Raw genomic sequence first — 21,143 nt, 5'->3', positions numbered from 1 at the left:
GTTCTTTCCACAGATCAACTAATATATAATGATATGATGATCACCCTACACATGAGACACTGGAGGCCAAAAATATAGATAAACAGATGTGTGTGTGTGTGTGTGTGTGTGTGTGTGTAAGATGGCGAGGGATGAAACTCAGCACTTATGTCAACATCGCTGCAACGTGTTATCACTCTTGGTATTTCAAATATTTCATTAAAGCTACCTACATAAATGAAAAGGTAAATGCACATTACCTCTTTAGTATACTTTATTCATTCAACTCAATCCCCTACAAATTGCTATGCATTCCACAATCAATCTATCAATATTTATTATTGAATATCTCCCTCAAGAGAAATCAAAGACCTAAATCATAGAAATGAGTCCTGAGTTTCTACTTAGAACTTAAACTCGGCACCAGGGCTAATGCAGCTGTAGGCACTTGTTTATTAATGTTGACAGTGCAGTTTGTTTCTTTGGCAGAGGGCAATTGCAAAAATCAAACTCATGAATCTAGCATTCGCTTGAATTTTGTCATGAATTGATCAACATGATGGGGTGATCTTGACCTGAGGCAAAAAGACAATGAAGCAGGATGGCAGTATAATTATTCTTCAAATGCCCTGAAGAAATACAAACTTTTCTTCTCCATTAGGCTCTGGTGCACGAGGTGTAGATGTCACCTTTCTGAGCGGCAATTTTCGCACATAACACAAGTGGAAAGCATCCATCCAAAGACAGAGGTGACACCATAAGTAGTAAGGGAGAGTGCAGAGATCCAGGATCCAAGTTGTTTGAGGTTCGGTGTGAAGATCCCACAGTCAGTGATCATTTCAGCTGCTGTTTTATCAAAGTTACCACAAAATTGTATTACTGCCAAAAGTACAGATACAAATGTCTGAGTCATTGACCAAGGCAATACAGCAATTAATTGGACAGCAAACTGCACTAACCTAAACCCATAAAGAACTTTTAGAACATTGTAAAGAGGAAGATGAGTCACCAGAACTGACAGTGCAGTGAAAGTCTGGTGGACGCTTTGTCCAGATGGACACTACTGCTCATATATCAGGGCTTCTGATGCATCAGTCTGATGCATGGTGGTGTAGCTAACAAATTGGTTCCTATTTTGCAAGATGTCTTTCTATCATCTATCTTCTTAGATAAAGAGTCAACCTCTAAGAAAGAAAGCAATGAGTAGTTCGCTTTGTCCAAGAGAATAATGTACACCCACAACAACTCGAATAATAAAGTACTACAGCTGAGAGACTGTTGATTGAACAGAAATCATAATTTTACTGTGTTTAATGTGAATTTGTTTATTTATGACTACATTCTCATACAAGATGGAAAGGAAATTTATCTAAGATGTGTACTGGTGAAAGTATTTCCTGTAATGTTCATAATGAAAGAAAAACATGGAGACTGCGAGTTGAAAGACGATGAAGAATCACTGCGACAACATTGGACTTTTCCCACCTGCGACATCTCAGAATTTTAGCACCATGGCACAATCTTTCAACCAATTCACTCAACTCTTCTTGTGCCTGTGTACTTGTGCACTGCAAAGAGTCTCTTTCACTGCATCCCCCCTGCAGATGTCTTTCTCCGTCTGAGCGCCAGAGTGTGCGGTCGGATAAACTGAGAGACTGAGTGGCTGTTGTGATTTTTTGAGGTTGGGTTGAGAGGATCTGACTGCTGCAACGAGCCGAGTTGGGCTCCAATTAAAATAATAACACTTGACAGCTGCGGAATACAAAGTCGGAGACACTCGCAGCTCACAGTGTCGCCGTATCGGATTCTCTTTGTTTCTCTTTCCCCACGTCCCCCCACTCCTCCCTGTCTCTCTGCGAGAAGAAGCGTGAAATCACGCAGGTTGTTTACGGCTCCAAAATGGTATGACGAACAGCAGCGGAGAATGCCGCAAAACGACAAATAAGCGTGAAAAATGTGTGGAACAATAGAAAGGGGGTCGGCGATGGGTTGAAAGCGTAGTGCAAAGATCTGGATCTCTCCTATACTTGATGTGTTTATTTATGTACGCGAGTATCCGTCCCCCTGGGTCTGTTTCCTTGTGTGTTCTGTTTGTGTCCCCGTCCTCTCGTTCTCTTGACTCATCTCTCGTTTTTTTCCTTCGTCTTCTTCTGTGTGCCTCTGTATCTTTTGCTCAGTGTGTTGTCACTGAGTCGCTCAAGGCTTTTCGGCTCATAAGTAAAATCAACTGCTCAGCAAAGGCTCAGCTCTTTGTAGTTCCCTGGCTCTTTGCTCGCATCTGAGAAGATATGCAAACTTCTCATGCACCCCGGCTGCCAAATTTATCCACTTGAGATCATCGCGCTTACCATTTTGGCTGTCATTAAGCGATCAGAGCTGTTTCCAGCCCCACCGAGGTGAACAAAGATTGCTAGGTGTCGAGCACGAAAGGGGCAGGGTCCTCAACTCACGCCAACTTCACCAGCGATGAACTTAGATGCATGTTGCATATCAAGTGAGTGTGTTTCTGATTTCACATCAATTCACACTCACTGTGTGCTTTATAGGACTTGCCTTGCTTGTACTTTCATGTTTTTTTGTGTAGTTGGCAAAAGTGCCAATTTTAAGAACTCTGATCAATTTTTAGAGAAACAATATATTGTACATGAAATTAAGGAGGGGTTATAGACTGAGACTTTAAGTAGGAGTAAATCTAACTAATATGCAGTTAGGAATGTAAAACAATGTTACTTTCTGCCTTTTATATTTGTTTATGTTGGCAGACTAACGCCATGTATTTAATTTCCCCTTGAGCTCCATAAAGTATGTTTTGAATTTCAATATGGACAGAAACAGTTAGATGTTTATGGATCACAAAAGTAGCTTTGGATCGACATAAATGAGAAACTAATTACAGAATGAACTCCAGCTCAGTTTCAGAGTGAATCTTTCATTCCTAAGATCAGCGCCAAAATGTTTTTGACTGCTTTTGCTATTACAACCTCTCCCTGAGGCAGAACGTCTTGCCATTTCCACGCTGGGTTTCAAACGCCGTGTTGACTAACTGATATCTGCTGGGACGTTCGGGGCCTTTTTCATCGTCTGGTAGGATGAGTAGTCATGCCAGTGGGAGAGTTGTTTACGTGGAGAAGCAGCCAATTGAGTTTGCCAGCCCTGACTATTGCGCGGGAGAAAAAAACCCTGAATCCCCAAAGGAGTCAAAGAGAAGATGTAGGGCAAGACCAAAACAGAATTTATGGATGGGAAAGTGCCAATCTGGGATCTCTTTCACTGTGTGAAATAGTGAAGGGTTGTTCCAATACCCCTTAATTGTTTACAACTCTCTATTGGTCACCCAGTTCATAATTGAACTGTAAAGACTTTTAATTTATAAATTAAAAGTGTATTAGTCAAACAGTGATTCTTAAGCCTTTTTCTTTTTTGTGTGTGCTCCCACAATGAGTAAACAAAACAGCCTAAATGGGGTAACGTGTTGTCATTTTTACAAAATGTGTCGTCAACTGTAAAACAAAGTTTCAGAAAACTGGTGTAGAGGATTAGGGCAGCCTGGATTTCATCATTAAAATCTATAGTAATTATGTAAAGTGTCAGTCAGTGTGTGTGTGTTGCGGTGAATAAATGAATAAGAGGATCCCTGTGGAATAGTCCAGGTCCAAATCTGAGTGCCTGATTTGACATCAGTAGTCAGAGCACACGCCATCTGGATTTAGTTGATGTTTCTAAGCACGCTTTTTAAAAACCTTGTAAGAAGCTGGAGTGGAAATCCATACTAAACTTGTGCTTTAATCATCATTAAATGTCTTTAGTTTCTCTTTTAGAATAGATATTTTCATCATCAGTTATATAGCCACGCATAGCAATTTTATCCCCCTAAATACTGCTTAATAGTTTCTTTTGTTTTGTGATAAATGTTTTTTGTTTATGTAATCTGGAAGTAAATAATCATAACATTAGTCACGAATTTATGGCTTGTGTTTTGACCTTGGAGTCACTCCGTATAACTTAACATACACTAGAAGTAGATTGTAAGAAAATACATTTGCTTGATGAAGTATGAAACTTCCCCTGGATTGCCGGAACAAAACAGCCTTGCGGCAGATGGCTTCTCTTCTTAATGAAGGGACAGAAACTGTCGATATAAAAAAAAAAAAAACAAGTTGTACAAAAACATGACCTATTTCTAAAACCTTTAAAGCAAAATTTGCCTCGATTTATGCAAAGGAAGAATACTGCGTCTTACCGCCTAAGCGCATTTGACTTGTGAGAATTTGCAGTTCTGATGGAGAAACACGACCTTGGGTTCACCTTGAAGCAGTCTCCAGTAACTATAGCCTGTCGAAAAAGGGCACAATAACTTTTCCACTCGTACTCTGTTTGTAAATCTCTAAATGTGACATTTTTAAGCATATCATTTGAAATTATTTCCAGATCCATTAAATTCGTCTTTTTCCCCCGTTCTCTTCTCCACCGTTCCAATGGATAATATTTTTGTTTCGTAGACTCTTTTAACCTTTCAACTTGACAGCTAAAGTCGCTGTTGGAATCTTTTCCTAAAGGTCAAACAACACAGCTTGCCTGAACAGTCAGATAGCGCACTTTTAATCCTTTGAGTGTGTGAACAGCAACTGCCAAGGACCCACCCAAGTGTCTCACCTTGGCCTCATTTTTTTTTTTTAACTCTGGCCATCTGGGGTAAATCGTGCCTTTGTGTCATCAATGGAGTTTCCACAACTCAACTGCATGTCTATGAAAGCGGACAAACCCCTCCGTCACATTTTGTGTGCGTCTGTGTTGGTGTGGAGTCTCCATCATTTAGGACACTGAATTCAAACAAAGTTTATAAGAAACACAAACATTTTTTTCTTTTATTTAAAGTCTCAGGATGGATTGTGTGACATGGGAGGTGCTGCAGGAGCTATGGCTCACATTCCTACTATTTTTAATTCGCAGAAGAGGACGTGTGACCGGCTGTGTTAGTATGTTTTGACTTATGACGTGTGTGCCTACAGTTGAAATGGATAAGCTTCTGGTACAGATTTAAAACAGGAAAACCCATTCTGTCATTTCCAGTGTTGGCTAAAAATGCTAAGCGAAACCTAAAATAATGCAAGCGAGCAATTTTTTAGCTAATTCATATTTCAAACTCTGGTACAAAATGCAGACCTTCTGAAATTCGTGCCAGTTTTGAACACAAACATATTATATCCTTACGACGACTCAGTTTAATAAAGTATGTAGTTGATTTATGTAGGTAAAATCAAAGTCATAGCATAATGTTACGTTGCTGTGACTACTAACTGGGAAGAGCTTTGTTGTAACAGCTTTTCTCTTTGTTCCAGAATTTTGTTTTCTTTATTTTTTTTTCACTTTAGCCTCTTGTTCCCGGAGGAGCACATCATCTTTTAACAGAACAATTTCTACTGTCAGAGCCTCTTCGCAGCTAACTCTCCTGTGTGTACTCCTCGTCATGCGCTCAATGCTTGGCGTGTCACACCATTTTACCAGGTCGGAAATTTGTTCTTACAGTTTTTATCCGCACAAAGAGATCTCTTCAAACCCACTGAACAGCATCCATGTCAGACAGAGGACACGGTGACAGGATCTGCTACCAGAACCCTTGATAAAGGAATATGGTGGTTTTTATGAAAGGTGCAAAGTAAAAAAAAAAAAAAAAAGAAAGACAGGTGTTGCAAATGGGATGTCATATTTTTGTTGAAGGCACATAGAAGGTAGCTAGGAATAATCATAATATCCTGATTATGTTGGAAAAAATTAGTTGATGTTTAGTTGATGTTTCTAAGCACGCTTTAATAAATTAATAAATACGGTGTTGCATTAGGGGGTGGGTATTTATTGTATCGTATTCTATCATTAGATATTGTGATACATTTCCTAAATGATTTTGATTTATTGTGTACTTTGCGAATTTCAATTAATGTTCAAAAACCCCTAAAAATGCTCATATTCTCAAGATTCATTTCAGTATTTTCCTTACTGTTTGTTGACTGTAAGCATCAGTAAATACCAACACATTGGAAAGTGCAGTCAAATATTGTGATAAAACTTTAATTTCATGTCGCTTACCCCTACAGTTGCACCTTTGAAATAAACTTTTGATTGACCAACTGAGGTCAAGCATTGCACCAGTCCGGCACACAAAGAGCTTCTCCACCCAGGCAAATTTCCAGGTACATACATGTCTTCTCCAGCGCACACACTTCCTCCAGATGGCGTAAGCCAAGGTCAGGCCGTGCATGTGCAAGTAGTGAGTGATGCGGCAAAAGTTCTTGAAGACAGTTCGCATGTCTCCGTGTATTTATGCATCCGTGTGTTTTATGCAAGGACGTGACACTTGTCCCGACTCAGACGCGCGGTGCAGAGGTACCGCTGACCCGGACAGCTGGTGGTTTGTCCCTGGCTGGTTACCCGTGGAGACAGATGACAAGTTGGGATGTATAAGAAAAAAACGAAAAGGCGCCAGGAAGGCGTGCAGAAGTCCTTAATGAAAGGGCTGGATGAAAACAGAATAAATAATACAACCGGGTAATTTAGTTTTCTTTTCCTAAACACTGAGGCAAAATGAAAATGTGGATAAAAAGTTATTATAACTTATGCAAATCTGATACCAAGATAGAATATAAAACCAAACAGGTTCAGTGTTTGTTCACATAACAAGAGGAACAAGGACGATGCATGTCACGCATATCTACGCATTTGATCATCTGCTTCAGGCTTTTTTCAATCATCATTTTGTTGTTTTGTTCACACATTTGGCTCTTTTAATATTTTATTGTAACATTCTTTAACCAAACAGACTGAAATCTGTTGGCAATTCTTGGTCTGACGTTTTTACATGCGTTCCATTTTCTTTTGCAGAGTTAAACAAAGATGGGGAAAAATAGGGCTGTGCGACAAACAGAAAAGAAAAAAAAAATCACAATTCTACTGCTTAAAACCCTAACCCATTTGATTCTGACATATTTCTTTGACTAAACTGTGAATGGGCTGAATTTTCTATTTATACTGATTAATCAAGACATCTTACACACACATGTAGGTAGCTCCTCAAGGAATCAAACCAACAACCCTGCGATTGCAAAATATTTCCCAATTTTAATTTTTCACACACTAGATAATTTGACTTAATCCAACGTCACATTATCTTGTGTTATTTAAACGCTTTTTGTATTTTTTGAATTTTTGCCGGAGAAACTCTGTGTAGTTAAGTGCGATCTGAATACGATCAGAGGTAAAGAACGAGGCAAAGTCGAATGAGGAGGTGAAAATAAATTTGAGGTTTGAAAAGCATCAGAGCTTGCAGCTCATATTAAAAAAAAAAACCACCAAAGGCAATCAAGAATGCCGAGAAAAAAAAAGGGAGCAAATCAGTCAGAGGAAAGGAATGGTATGATATTCGGGGGGGGGGGGAAGCAGGAGAGAGATGAATGGGGGGAAAAAATAGAAGCATGCTTGGCAAGACTAAGCCAAGAGAGGCTGAATGGAAAAGGAGATTTATATAGGAAGGCAAAAGATCCAAATGGAGATGAGCTGTCGAGAGAAAAGAAGAGATAAAAAGCCGACTGCAACAAATTGACACTCATTCAAACTGACGCGGCAGAGATAAGTCCATGTCGGAGCAAGCATGACTGGACAAGAATAATCATCACACTTACTGACGTAGCTTCGAACATTTAGCCAGAGTCCTCTGAGACCGAACCTAATTAGATGTAGAGACAAGTATTGTGACAGCACAAGAAAGAGGCTGTTACTGTGTGTGTGGGTGTGTGTGTGTGTGTGTGTGTGTGTGTGTGTGTGTGTGTGTGTGTGTGTGTGTGTGCGTGCCTCTATGTAATATTTGAACAAATATGCTTCTCGCTCTCTTGACAAAATGCACGCCCAGAAATCTGGTTTAGCTCTGGATAATTTAGTAGGGTTATGCAATTCCCAACCATTTGGACTGGTTTATTTCAGAGTTAATATTTCCACTGTCACCTCAAAGTGAACTTGACCCAAATCCTGCGCAAAGTTAATTATTCCTTTCTTAAAATGACGGGGCAAGCTTCAATAACGGTACATTAATCTGCTAATTAGGCATTTAAATGCTAAATGACAAGGAAGCTGTTCTATGAATAAACCTTTCAGGAGAGCTCCACTAAGTCTTTTCCTCAAAAGAATGTTCTTTCTTTTCTTTATCTAATGAACTAATGTTCATTAAAACTCCTGTGATACAAGCAGAAACAAAACTTATTTTTGAATCTTGAGTAAGGATTAGCTTGCTACTTAAAATAATTTATAATGTGGGGTGACTCTAGATATACTGGTACATAAAATGAACACTTATGAACCAGTCACATTAGTTACATGTGACAAATGTGACTGGCAATTCAGAGATAATGATATGATTAAGCACACAAAGGTTGGCTGCAATGACTATTATTTCTAAGTCAAAAGACAAAAACAATCATCTTGCTAACGCTACTTTTACCTTCTCACCAGTAAAGCTTAAGAAATTTAATGAATTGGGTGCAAAGACCAGCAATAAAACAGTAGTCTTTTTTTTTTATTTTACCAGTGTTTTTGCTTCATGGTTTTTCCGCTTCAGTCCCTTTCAAAGTCACTTCGGCTCCAACAGCAATTCTGTTTTCCCATATGTCGCTCTGCCCCCCAAAAAAAGTGTTTCACTTGAAGAAAGTTGCTGAGTGATGCCGAGCATGTCAGAGGTGTGGAAGAAATACTAAAACAAAGATCTTTGCTGGAACTTTACACTGAAATACAGAATGAAATCTGTGCTTCCTGAGGCCTTCATTGCATTATACACATAGTTTAAACTCAGAAAGACGGGATGCAAAAAATCTATTACTGTGCAGATAAAGGTATCTCCAGGCAGCAGTACACTGTATCTGATTTAATTTCCCTTTGGGATGACTAAAGTATTTTTGAATTCTGTGCTTTTAAGATGCGGCTCAGAGCTGTTGAGAGGAATGCCTTCTCGCAGTGTTTGGCATGGGCAAAATGTTTTGGGCCAGACGTTTTTCAATAGCGTTGAGAGCTCTTAACTATGCAAACCAGATCATTCTAATAAACTAGAAATGAACTGTAGAGTTGCAAGAGGCTGAAGAAACAAAGAAGTGACCGCTACGTGTCACTGAAGCATGCGTCTTCACAGCAGGAAAGACAGGTCCAATGCTAACAGCTCTGACCCGGCATGACAGTATTCTCGAACTAGGAGAGAATGGCAACGTTTGTCAAGTCCTGCAAGGACAACCATGATTTTACAACCAGGTGAATTAAATCAACTTCGTCACATGGAGCAAAGGCAATATAGGCCTGTATGCATTCTTTCTTTCCTTCTTTTTGGGATAGATCAAATTTTCCATATCTGTTTGTTTTTTTTTCCCATGATGGGAAACCCACCTTTTCTAAAGCATGCTTAGTGCGAAATCTAAACACAGTAATTGTAGATCTATCATTGCTACATATTATTTATTTGTAGCAATGGTAGATCTGAATCCTGTTGTCAGAATGTAAGTTTATTTCACCTGATTATGTATGTGGTTTGAGGCAATGAAAAACCAAAATCCACACAGGCAGAAAAACAAACCATCTTCTGAAGTTTATTTACAGATATAAGTTTGGAGCATTGCTAAGCATCAGTTTTGTGAGTTTACATCTGAAAATGGTAACTATGTTTTATGGGTCTTCTTTTCTCATAAATCAGAAAATCAGTTTTGGCACTTTCTTATTTTGCTGCTTGTTTGCAGGTGTGCGGTTTCTGGGGAAATTATAAAAGTGAAACTACTGCCAGGTGCAATAAAAGCTCAAAGGCAAAATTTTACCTTGGAATCCCTGAAGAGGTTTATTGTGTTCTACTAATAATAGTGTATGTAAAGGGGATACCCAGTGTCATAATAAACTATAAGAATTGTTAAAACTCAATACCCATTTTAATAATCGCACTTATATGACATAAATACAAAATTACCTCAGTGGATAGAAGAATGGAAATTAAGAGGAAAGTCAAAAGGAGAAATCACGCTTTTCCAATTGCATCTTCCCTTCATAATAATAATATTAAAATAATTCATTTTACTCTTAAAGTCCTGAATAATCAATAAGTCAGTTGTTCTCTACAAAGCACTATGCTTTATGACTGCAGGTTTTCTGGTGCTCCCAAGGGCCAGATGTTTAGTTGTAAGACTAACCTGGGATGAAGTCTATAGTTAGTGTGGCTTTTCCTGTCTTTACTATTTTATCCTACTACTCTCCATGCATATATTATTAGCAATTCCTGCTCAAATTAAGGTTATACTCTTTGTTTTGTATTTGCATTAAAAGCAGGCTTACTGTTCATCTTTTCTGTATGAATCCATTGGCAAACCTGTACTGCCTTTCCCTTTGTGGCCCATTGAATTTCCTCCTGTCCCAGTAGTTCTGTGTTTTCTTTCCATCTCGACAAAAAAAAAAAAAAAATATCAATGTCCCTTACTTCTTCCCAGAGTTTGGGAGCCAAACTTTCCGGTGCTCGTCACAACAGTGTCCACTCACACACTGTTGCACTCACCACCCATCCTGAACCAGATTCTGTTCAAGAGTTCTTCCTGTTAAAAGAGAGGTTCCTCTCAAACAACAGCCAATTTAGAGGCAGGTCTCAACTTGGAGGCCAGTCCTGACTCAGAGGGACTCGGAGAACTTTCCCGACTCGGAGGCAGGTCTCGACTCTGAGGCCGGTCCCGACTCGGAATACAATTCCGAGTTGGGACAGTCCCAACTCAGAGGGACTTGGAAGCTGTCCCGACCTGGAGGCTGGTCCTGACTCAGGGGGACTCAGAGGCCAGTCCCGACTCAGAGGGAGTTGGAGGCTGTTCCAACTCGGAGGCCAGTCCCGACTCAAAGGGACTTTGAGGCAGTTCCGAGTCAGAGGCCGTTCTCGACTCAGAGACAATGTTTGGTACACTCTTAGATGATTTCTGAGCCAGAACGTTTGAATCATATCCACAACAGACAGCATGTTGAAAGCTCTTTCATGCCTTTCGAAGATAGTCTTTCAGAAGATTAATTTTTCTGTGACATGACAGAGTTCTTCTGAAACACTGTGTAAGCTTGTACGTAACTATTGGGTTGATCTCTTGTTATCATTTTAAACAGCAATTCTCTAACTAAGTCCTCATTCTCACAGAGAAGTTGAAAGATGTCTCGGGAGTTTTCTTTCCATCTCGACAAAAAAAAAAAAAAAAAAAAATCAATGTCCTTTACTTCTTCCCAGAGTTTAGGAGCCAAACGTTCCGGTGTTCATCAAAAAAATTGTCCTTCACAAAATGCACAGTTGGTCCATCAGTGGCTTACTCTGTCACTTTCCACATAAGTTCAATAAGAAGATTTATCTTTTGCTAATTTGTCCTGGATGTACTTTGTTGTAGCAAATCTTTTTAAATTTCCTCCAAAAAGAGACCTTAGGTTTTACGTAAACTTCACTCTGTGATCTTTCCTTTGTCATCTTTACTGTGTTGAGCTAAAACATCCAAATGAATCTTGTGTTAACTAACTGGAGAATTAACTGATCAGTGATATTATGGACTCTATAACATCACAAAGTCATCCTCAGAAGGGCTTCCTGACACAGACATGATTTGAAGTCATGCTGATGACATTGTCAGCAGCATGGCAACTGTTATTAAGGGTAATAATAGCACACAGTGAGCATGAGCTCTGGAAAAAAGAGAATTTGTGGACACTAAATACATTATTCCCACAAGTCTGAACTGGAAGTGACCTGCGTAGCTTTGCTGGAACAGGGGGGACCAGGGAACCATTCCACTTTACCTCCTTACCAATTTTTTTGTATTGAGTTCCACTTTTCTGCTTGCTCCGTAAATTTTGCTGCACTTCTTCTCCCGCATACTTTGCGCTATTTTCACCATTCAACTTTTATATTATTCAGCTTGCTCTCCTAATGACGGCTATATCTCTTGGTATTCGTGACCTTCATACTTTTTATAATATTCAGCTTTTTATGACTTTTTCTCCCCATGGGGGAAACAGCTCTACCTTGTGGCAGAATTGAGAATTACAATATAAAATGTCCGTTGTCTCTCTCACAGATGTTTTAGGTCCAGAGTTTACCCAAATTCAGCAAAAGGTGACATTTGAATAATTAAATAGCTCAAATTAAGGCTATTATTCAACGACAATGTGATAAACAGAACAAAAACCCAAATGAAAGGCACAGAATATGCTAACTGATGTCAATGCGAGACGTTTGGGACAGCATGGTGACTCTCAGTCCAGATACATGGGGCATTAGATAGTGTAACAGGGCATATTTTCCATGTTTTGACCTCAATAATATGAACTTAATAAAGTATGAATATGTTATAGTTTGGGCTTTACCTTCAGCTGAACGGAGAACAAGATGAACTTCCAGTAAACCAAATGCCAGAAAGAGCTAACGAGGCAGAAAACTGAAGTTCAGTCTTTACTCACTAGAACTATTTCCATCTTAAAACAGTAACTCTATTTACAAAAAGGGTTCGTTTAAAGTTCGTATATAACACTATAACCGTCTCAACAGACTCTCACGCTGCACAGCTCAGCTGTCTCATCATATCGGGTCTCTCCTGCGCGCATCAACAATGCTGCAGACACCGGAAAGAAGGGAGGGACCTACAGCGGTAGTCGGCATTCTGATTGGTTGATATGCACTAGAAACTAAACTTCCTATTGGCCAGGTAGATCACCTAGCTTCCTTAACCGCTGTTTCTTAAAGGGGCATCCCCACTTTATGTGGGTTACATTATGCGCCGCTAAATATGCTAATGGTGGAGCAATAACTCATAATCTTATATCCACCGTCATCTGTGGCTTTGCTAACTAGCCTCAGCATTTATGACAGGCTCTGCTGACAAGTTGGAGCGCAGCAGAGAGCAAGTGGGAGGCTGTGAGCAGTGCACACAAGCATGATTGACAGCAGGATCGACCCTCCTCCTGGCTCTGATTGGTTGTTTCTGACAAAGTGGTGCATTTCTGCAGTTAGTGCTGAGAGCTCTGGCAGAAGAGCCCCATTTTTTTTTTGCAGATTCTCTGCCTTGTACGCCACAGTGATATCGTTAACAAATAGGTAAGATACATATTTTGATCAAATATACATGCCACAGCATTAAGTCCTAGAAAATTAAATTAATTGTGAACCAGTGCTCAATAAATGGAATAAATTGAAACAGTCCCTTTGTTTTATGTTTTTGTCTTTGAAGGAGATGAAGTGGAGTCATCTCTATAGGAGTGACACCTGAACCAATGCAGGAAACATCCAGCTTCATTAAATCTCTCCTCAGGTCCACAAGCAGTGCCAGTCTCTGAGCTACAGAAGAAACTCTCCTGTGTGCAGCTCCTTGCTTTTCAGCATCAGGCTCCACTATTTGCTACTTCTCCGCACCACAGCAGGTTCGACAGACAATAGAAAGACGAGGCTACGCTTCTCTGAATTCCCCCGAGTGAAATAAAGCGTTTTGTGAAAAAGAGATTCATTGGTAATATATCTCTTAAGATTGTCTGTTTAACCTCTAACTGTCAGGATTTTTTTTTCCCAGTTTGTATTCTGTAGGACACCTTGCAGCAGCTTGGAGTTATTAACTGAACAGAAGGTGAACCCTGCCACCTGGTGGACAGATAAAATATTGGCAACTAACAACACAGGTGGGCTGTAAAGTCTTTTTCATTTTCCAACAGCTTATGTGAAATAATCTCAACATTTGTCTGTGTGTTCATGTACCTCCTCGTGCATGAAAACATGAAGTAGACTAAACAAACACAATGTTTTTGATTTGAAGACATTCGAGATCTACCAGGCTACAAACGTTCAAAACTATTTGTAACACAAAGAAACAAACAAAACCAAGAATTTGGAGAGGCCTAGTTAAAGTTATGTCTTAAATCGTATTGATATGCTGTGCTATAAACTTAGACTTTCCACTCAAGTGAGTGGAAAGTTGTGGCTACATTAAAAATCTGGCAAAAAAAAAAACAGGCTAGATTTTCTCCAGTGATGTAAAATGTTTATTAGTATACACACAAAGAAAATATGCATTCTTTCATTTGAATGTATTATATTAATTTATCAATGTACTTGTGAATCGGCGTTTAAAACCTACTGAGAATTGCTGCATTTGACAAGAAACACCACATCAGGAGTTTCAACACCCTTAACATAGATTTACAAAGAAATACCAAGGAAAACCAAAACCACATTACACAAACAATACAATGTGCAGAAATATATAACACTGTTTTTTCTTAAATAAATTGGTAAACAATACCTATAAATATCTGGTGCAATCTGCAATTTCACAGGACGGCTAGCAGCAAGCAACAACGTACACCGGCGGGATAAAGGGCGACTTGTTCAGTGATACATTTCAGCGGTCGGGTTGGGGTGTCAGTAAGCTGGAGAGAAGGTGGGGAACTCTCAAGTTCTCCTGGAGCATTTGCGTCCTGATGCAGGAGAGCAAGACTAGAATGGCCGACCCCAGCGGCTGCTGGGACAGTGAAAGTGGAAGGTTTGTTTATTGCACAAGAACATGAAGCTTAATGCTAGTTTAGACCCCCGGAGATTCTTGCTTCTCGATACTGTGCTTGTTGTTTGTGTTCATGCACAAAAAGGTTCGAAAAAGACCCGGAAGCCTGCCGTCTAATGATGTGTACGATGCCCCTCCCGCACTAATTGGCTCCCCTTCAAAGGATATTGAAAAAGTCTTGAAACAAATTAATCTCTTATTGCAGCAGTTTTACACTGGAAATGTGCCCTTTAATTTTAGTATTTATTCAGTGGAGAACATTTAGAAATTTCCCTCAGCTATTTGTAGATCAGAAACTTCAATTAGTACAACATCCTGTTTGCCTTGTGATGAAAACGTGACATGACAAAGGCCAAATTCTCTTCAAAATGGGAAAGGCAAGAGAGCAGGTTCAAGAAAGGAAGATCTTGAAAAGTTTGTAAATAACAGAGTTTAGGTATTCTCTGCTAAAGCAATAATTTAAAAGGTGAAAACAACAGGAAGAAGACTTGCCATGGCTCACAGAGAGAAATGTGGTAAGGGAGTTGAAAGAAAGCTGTCGCCACCAAAGCTGTTAGCAACCAAAAGTCGTGATCTACATGCCAATCAGTTGCCTTGGAGGCATCCCAGGAAAAGAGCTTCCTACCTTTCCACGTAAAGATGTGGATTTTGCACGGCGCTTTGGGGAATTTATCAAGAGTTGCGTCTTCGGTCCAGATGGGATTGTGATTAATGAATAACTAAATGATAAAGACAAAAACTCCTGGTGGATGAATATTTTGAGCGATGGGTCAGACTATTGGACTACCTGAAATATCAGAAGATTTGAGTTGAACATCTGGTGAGTTTCATCGGCAGAAAACTGAAATTGAGCTGACATTGGGTAGTTGTGCAGAATAATGATGAGGAGAATTTGGCCACAGAAAGGGCTGATGGGAAACAAAATCATCTTTCCCCCCAAGGCCATCCCAGCCCGGAGACGTAAATCCTATAAAATAAAAAACAAAATTGTGGGGTGATGAGCAAATAGAATATGGGATGGAACTCTGACCAATTACCCAAAAAGGGTTCTTCAAACATAGGGGTCACGAGTGGCTGATGGGTTTTTGCTAAAAACACTCCCAATTCCCAATCGATCTCTCAAATTCTTTTGAGTTTGAGAATATTTTTGCTTCAATAAAAGATTAATTTACTTCCTGTCACTTTACCCAGGGTAGCAATAAGTGTGTGTACAGGCGCAGTGTCGTACATCCCGTGTGCTATACAACAAGATTGTAGAGGGTGTTGCTTGTGCACTAGATGTATAATTCATATCATCATATCCTATTTGTTATGCAATTACTAGATCAACTTTAAACAGCTTTATGGAGTCTGAGAGTCTAGACTGTAGTTAGGCAGAGGGGGGTGAAGGCACAGAGGTGTGCTGGAGTTCAAACACACTCTGGTGGCTGTTAAAGGACTCAAGCAGGTTATTGTGGAGAGAGCAGGATGATATTTTAAAGAAAACTCTTCATATAATGTACTGAACACAAAAAAAACAATGGAAAAAATATGGAGTCATTTATACAGAGGAAAATGTTTAAGTCAGCTGATATTATTATTCCTCACACCCTGTTGTGTGTCAACAAAATGAAAATATAAATCAAGAGATTACAGACTCATACAAAAAATGTTGATTGGACATAAACTAAAGGCTAACAAACATGAACAAGGTGCAAATATAGAAATGTGACTGACTTAAAGTCATAATGAGTTTACCAAATATTATAAATACATTTAAAGAATAAACTCCAGCGATGAGCAACGTAGTCAAGTGTAACACTTAATTTTCAATGGGAAATTTGTTTCAGAGTAAAACTTTCAGGGATTTCGATTAATTTATCAATTACAAGGATAAAGTTATTCTTCATTTTATACTGAGAGTAAATATCAGAAACTGTTTACTACATTAGCTGATTAAATGTACATTCTCATTTTTATATCAGACAATGATAACTTAGGTGAATTTAATAAAATAGTTTCCAAATGAAAATTGTATCTATTGAGGGGGAAAAAAAAAAGGTTATCCAAACCAAGCCGGTTTGACGTGAAAATTGAATTGTATTGATTAAATGCTGTGTTTTTCTTTTTTGTTTCAATTTCACAAATCGCACAAAGACCAGAAACGAGATGCGTTGCCTCTACTGTCAAATCACTGGTGTGCTGTAAAATCTCGGATGTGGAAAAATATTCCCCTCTGAAGTCGCTGGTCATTTATTATGCAGAAAGGATGAGAAACAAAGACAGGAAACAAAGAATTAAAAGAGATCAGCAACACTGACAGAGACCTGCAGAACGGTGGGCAGAACGGCGGGCAGCTCCATCGAGCGGTTAGATGTTTCTTCCGCCGTTGATGACGTTGCCTCCGGGCGGGGCGATGTGAATGGAGTCGAGGATTGGTCGAAGGATTTGGCCGAACGGTCTGGAGATGGGACAAAAAAAGAGATTTTATTTGAAATAATAATAATAATAAAAATCATTTTCTGTAACAATGTCACAGAAATTAAACTTTATAATTCATGGTTAATCACACTGGGACCCATTTAAATGTCTTGTGATTAAGTTGAAGTAAATTTTAGGAAATGCAGACTCTCTGTATACTGATTTTAAGTGACGAAAAGTCGAGAAAAATAAACAAATAGAAATTGTTTGGATTCCAATTCGTAACTTGGGTTAGTTGGTTTTATAAATGTTTTAGAATAAACTCTCAATACTCAGATGATCTGAATTATGTTTGTTCGCCTGGTTTGATTGCTGCCTGTTGTTAAACAAGAATACCAATTGCTCCTGTTCTAGAATTTAAAGTGAATTAAAACAAATCTTAGATTTAAACAAGTTGCAGATGAACTAATACTCTCTTGTACTTATTTTACATATTGTAACTTTCCTAAAATAATGGCCCAAGTCATTTTTGCCAAAAGTGACTTTGGCAACAACAAATAAAAAAAAATAAAAAAAATCACCCCTTCATTTTTTCCAAAAGATGTTTTGGGCAAAATTAATAAAACATTTGGCAAAAAATTGCACAAGCTTTTTTTTCAGGAAGGTAACAATATACAATATGTGTAAAATAGTGTGTTACATATAAATAGTTACACAAAATTGGCTTTTTTAACCCTGTAAGAGAAGCTTTGGGTCCTGTCTGTAGCTAGAAGCAGATCACACTGAATCTACGGTAAATCCTGTGTCTCAGCTGTGACTGACCTTGTGACTGGACCAAAACTGTGTCACATGTTTAACTATTGACGGCAGCAAAACTTCCCTCACACCGCCATGTCATTCCAGGAGAACAAATCAGGTCTGTTTATCATAACTCAGAACTGTTTGCTTCAGTTTTACTGAAATCGCCATCGCGCCTGAGACTCGCTTCTTTGGGAGCCGGTCACTCACGTGGAAAGGACCTCTGACGGCAGGTCTGTGATGTACGACGGGATAGTCTTGCCTGTCAGGAACTGGGCCACCTCGTTGGTGAACGTGTTGCAGTTGTGCTCAAACAGACGATACCTGTCGCCTCTGAACAAACAAACAAGAAAAGGTTTGAGATTTATCATCTCGATGCTGAAGTCACGGCTGAGCCAAAAATAGCTTCGACGCAAAGGAGGACAGACGCCCCCAAGACCTGTATGTCGTTTCTCCGAGAGAGGAGAGGTAGTCCATAAAGATCTCCTCTGTCACTTCGGTCTCGCCCAGCTCCACCACCGTGTCTGGAGGCCCCAGCATCGTCCCGCCCTGACATAAAACACACAGAGACAAGTGTTTTAGAACTGAAATACCACGGGAACAACACTCCGCTCATTTATTTTTTATTTCATTTCTTTTTCTCAGGGCAAAACAAAAAACTACTTTGTTGTATGTGTAAATGCATCAATAATTAGCTGCAGCGGCAAAGGTGACACTTACCAAACCCAGAAAAAACATAAACATCTGTAAAGCGTTAATGTCATACGTGAACAGGATTTTTAATTTCTCTCGTTAATTTCCCTTTGCCCCCTATGGGTCTCGTCTTTCTGCGTTCTTTTGAATGTTGCAGTTGAATTTTATGCGTCTACATTTTCTTTTTTTAATAACTAATGTCATTATCAGCTTCAATCATGTTTTCGATGTTATATTTATGAAAGTTGGGTTTTATTGGTGGCATTTAGACTCTGCATGGTAATTTTATTTTTTTATTTTTTAAAAAGCACAAAAAAGTATTCTGATTAATTAGATTTTTTTGTGCAATATTTTTTTAAAAGCTGTCAAAAAGTAGCTTTTCCCCCCCATTAATATAAAAAGCAGAGGATTTGCAAATTTTCTCTGAAGAAAAACACATTAATTGAGTGAAAAAACCAAGAGAAAAAAGTTATTTAAAATGAATCTCATTGTGACGGCAAGAAAAACAAAAACAATACAAGCAAAAAGTCAGGGCATTTGTTTCAAAACAGCCACAGTTATGCTAAGTTACATTTAAAATTTTGATGTTCAAGCTTAAAATGTGCATTTAAACATAAGCCGTTGCATTTCTAAGTCTTAATTACAAAGGGTTGGCCGAAAGTAAGCCATCTTCTATCTTCAATTATTTCTTCAACGAATGACATTTCTCTTAGCTATTCTTTAAAATAAGAAAGACAAGAGAACATGCCATTTTGGTAAGGCAGATGTGTCTGTATCTATAGTGAGAGCAGTAAGTTGAAAGTTCACGATAAGCCAAGTTGTGAACAGAAAGGGCTCGGGGTTTATCTTGCCACAGTGAGCAGGGTGACTAAAAGGGAGGGTAAAAAGTCTCTGAAGCTGCAAATCTATCTTACCGGCGAACAGCTGGAGATGCCCTCCCCTCCAAAGAAGAACTCATCACCATATGCCACTATAGCTGTGTGCCTGCAAGAAATAAGCCAAAGTAAATCCAAGTTACAGGAAACGCTGTAGCAATCTATGCAGACTTTGCAAACCTCTTGAAATTACTGCCCTGCGGGTTGCAGCTATGTTTCAGAGCATACAGTGTTTCTACGGTTCAGGAAGTCAGACTCACCATATCCCATCCAGCTGTTTGCCTGCAACAACAAGGAGATGATGATCAGTGACGGCAGAAGACAGCAGACCCATTCGAACTGGTTCTGAAGAGCCCTGTTAAACCAATGACATCCCTGTTCCCATAATATAATATGCAGCTACGAACAGTCAGGATTTCTAATGAGCTGGGAAAATAATAATTTGACCTGTAAAGTTAAATTATTCACATATTGTACCCTTTCGGCCGTTCCCCGTCCGCTATTTTTTATTATAATTATTTAATACCAACTTACCTAACATGATAGGACTAAGGCTGCGAGCCATTCCTCTTGACAGGTCGTAAATATACAACTGAACATTGTACCGAGGTATATTTTTATCCATTACTTCAGCTCTAAATTATCTGTTTGTCTGTTGTTGTTTTTTATCTCAGTTAGCTGTTCTGCAGACCCTAAAACGGTACAGATGACGAGAGCCGTTAAGAGAATGGTGACGTCATTACGTCTGCAGACTTCCGCTTTTGTTACTGTCAAAATAAAACCAACCATTACAGAAAAAGGGGAGACGATACATCGAGATTGGTTTTTAAAAGAACACGTGGTTTTACGTTGAAGGTCAATGGCACATTTTTCTGTTTGACTTTAACAGTGTTTTTGTGACTTCACGCTATTTTTAGCCTAACGTCACGATTAGGGCTCAAAGATTGTCATATGATAGTAAAGTACAAAAAAAAAATAATAGTAATAAAATAAATAAATAAATATTCTCAGCTGACAGACGAGATAAAATATAAAAATAATTGTATCTAAAATTATTTTATTTTAAATAAAATAACTTTTATCTAAGTTATTTTAATTAAATCACTGCTTAAAAAGGATAGAAAATCTCAATTTAGATAGAAAACTAATATTTTTGTGAAAGAAGCATTCCCATTTTAAAGATTGTTTTGTTTTCTAAAACACTACGCTGTTGTTTCATTTTCACTGGGATGTTAGGTGATAGATCATCACAAAGGGTTGCATGATTTTTTATTTTTTATTTTTTGTTAGTAGAAGAAAAAGGATAATGGACTGTGGAAGGTGAACCCCGCTCCGGTTTTCAATCAACTCTGATCCGTTTCCATGCTGAAGAAAATTTAACAGCATGACGCTGCCACCACTATGTTTTACTTGAGCTGTGAATCTGTGCAGCTCCTCGAGGGATATGGGACTTCTGGTAGTTTTTATTCCATGATGCATGACTTTGTGTTTTTGTGTTTATGATGTAAAGCACTTTGAAATGCCTTGCTGCTGAAATGTGCCATACAAATAAAATTTGATTGATTGATTGATTGATTGATTGATTGATTCTCTAACTAATTCTGTACTTTCCTTACCTGTCTATTTTCACAACTTTCACCAAAAATCATGTACGTCTTTCTTTAAAAAATAAAAGTAAATATAAAAAAACACAGTAGTATTTGGGTAATACTCAACATGAAATAGATAACATAATTCAACTTCAAGTTAACTTAATTTTAATTAAATTTAGCATTATACTAAATTGTGTTGGGAATGGGGATTGGCACGCTTTTCATACTTTTTATTTAAT

At 38.6% G+C, this 21,143-nt stretch overlaps 2 protein-coding genes across 4 annotated transcripts in view; one reads left to right on the top strand and one right to left on the bottom strand.

Moving 5' to 3' along the window:
* Positions 1 to 21,143, top strand: part of LOC129363100 (protein shisa-8) — a 281,634-nt gene that overhangs the window by 95,459 nt on the left and 165,032 nt on the right. The gene's annotated exons all lie outside the window — the stretch shown is intronic.
* Positions 3,961 to 20,039, bottom strand: desi1a (desumoylating isopeptidase 1a). Of its 3 annotated transcripts, XR_008606298.1 has the most exons (8): positions 19,847 to 20,039; positions 19,573 to 19,594; positions 19,352 to 19,421; positions 18,184 to 18,293; positions 17,955 to 18,077; positions 16,853 to 16,986; positions 4,220 to 4,311; positions 3,961 to 4,108 (listed from the first exon to the last, which is right to left on the bottom strand). XR_008606298.1 is itself a non-coding variant. In XM_055034969.1 (7 exons), the coding sequence occupies exons 1-6, from the start codon at positions 19,935 to 19,937 to the stop codon at positions 16,896 to 16,898; spliced, it is 507 nt and encodes a 168-aa protein (XP_054890944.1). In that variant the 5' UTR covers positions 19,938 to 20,039; the 3' UTR covers positions 14,016 to 15,513; positions 16,853 to 16,895. The 3 variants fall into 3 exon arrangements, 2 of the variants coding, with proteins under 2 accessions (XP_054890944.1, XP_054890943.1); XM_055034969.1 differs by lacking the exons at positions 3,961 to 4,108; positions 4,220 to 4,311 and adding an exon at positions 14,016 to 15,513; XM_055034968.1 differs by lacking the exons at positions 3,961 to 4,108; positions 4,220 to 4,311 and having other exon boundaries at positions 14,016 to 16,986.

This window comes from Poeciliopsis prolifica, unplaced genomic scaffold (genome assembly GCF_027474105.1).
Source record: "Poeciliopsis prolifica strain line A6 unplaced genomic scaffold, Auburn_PproV2 SCAFFOLD010, whole genome shotgun sequence".
NCBI classification, from domain to species: Eukaryota; Metazoa; Chordata; class Actinopteri; order Cyprinodontiformes; family Poeciliidae; genus Poeciliopsis; species Poeciliopsis prolifica.
This window is presented reverse-complemented; position numbering and strand designations above follow the sequence as displayed.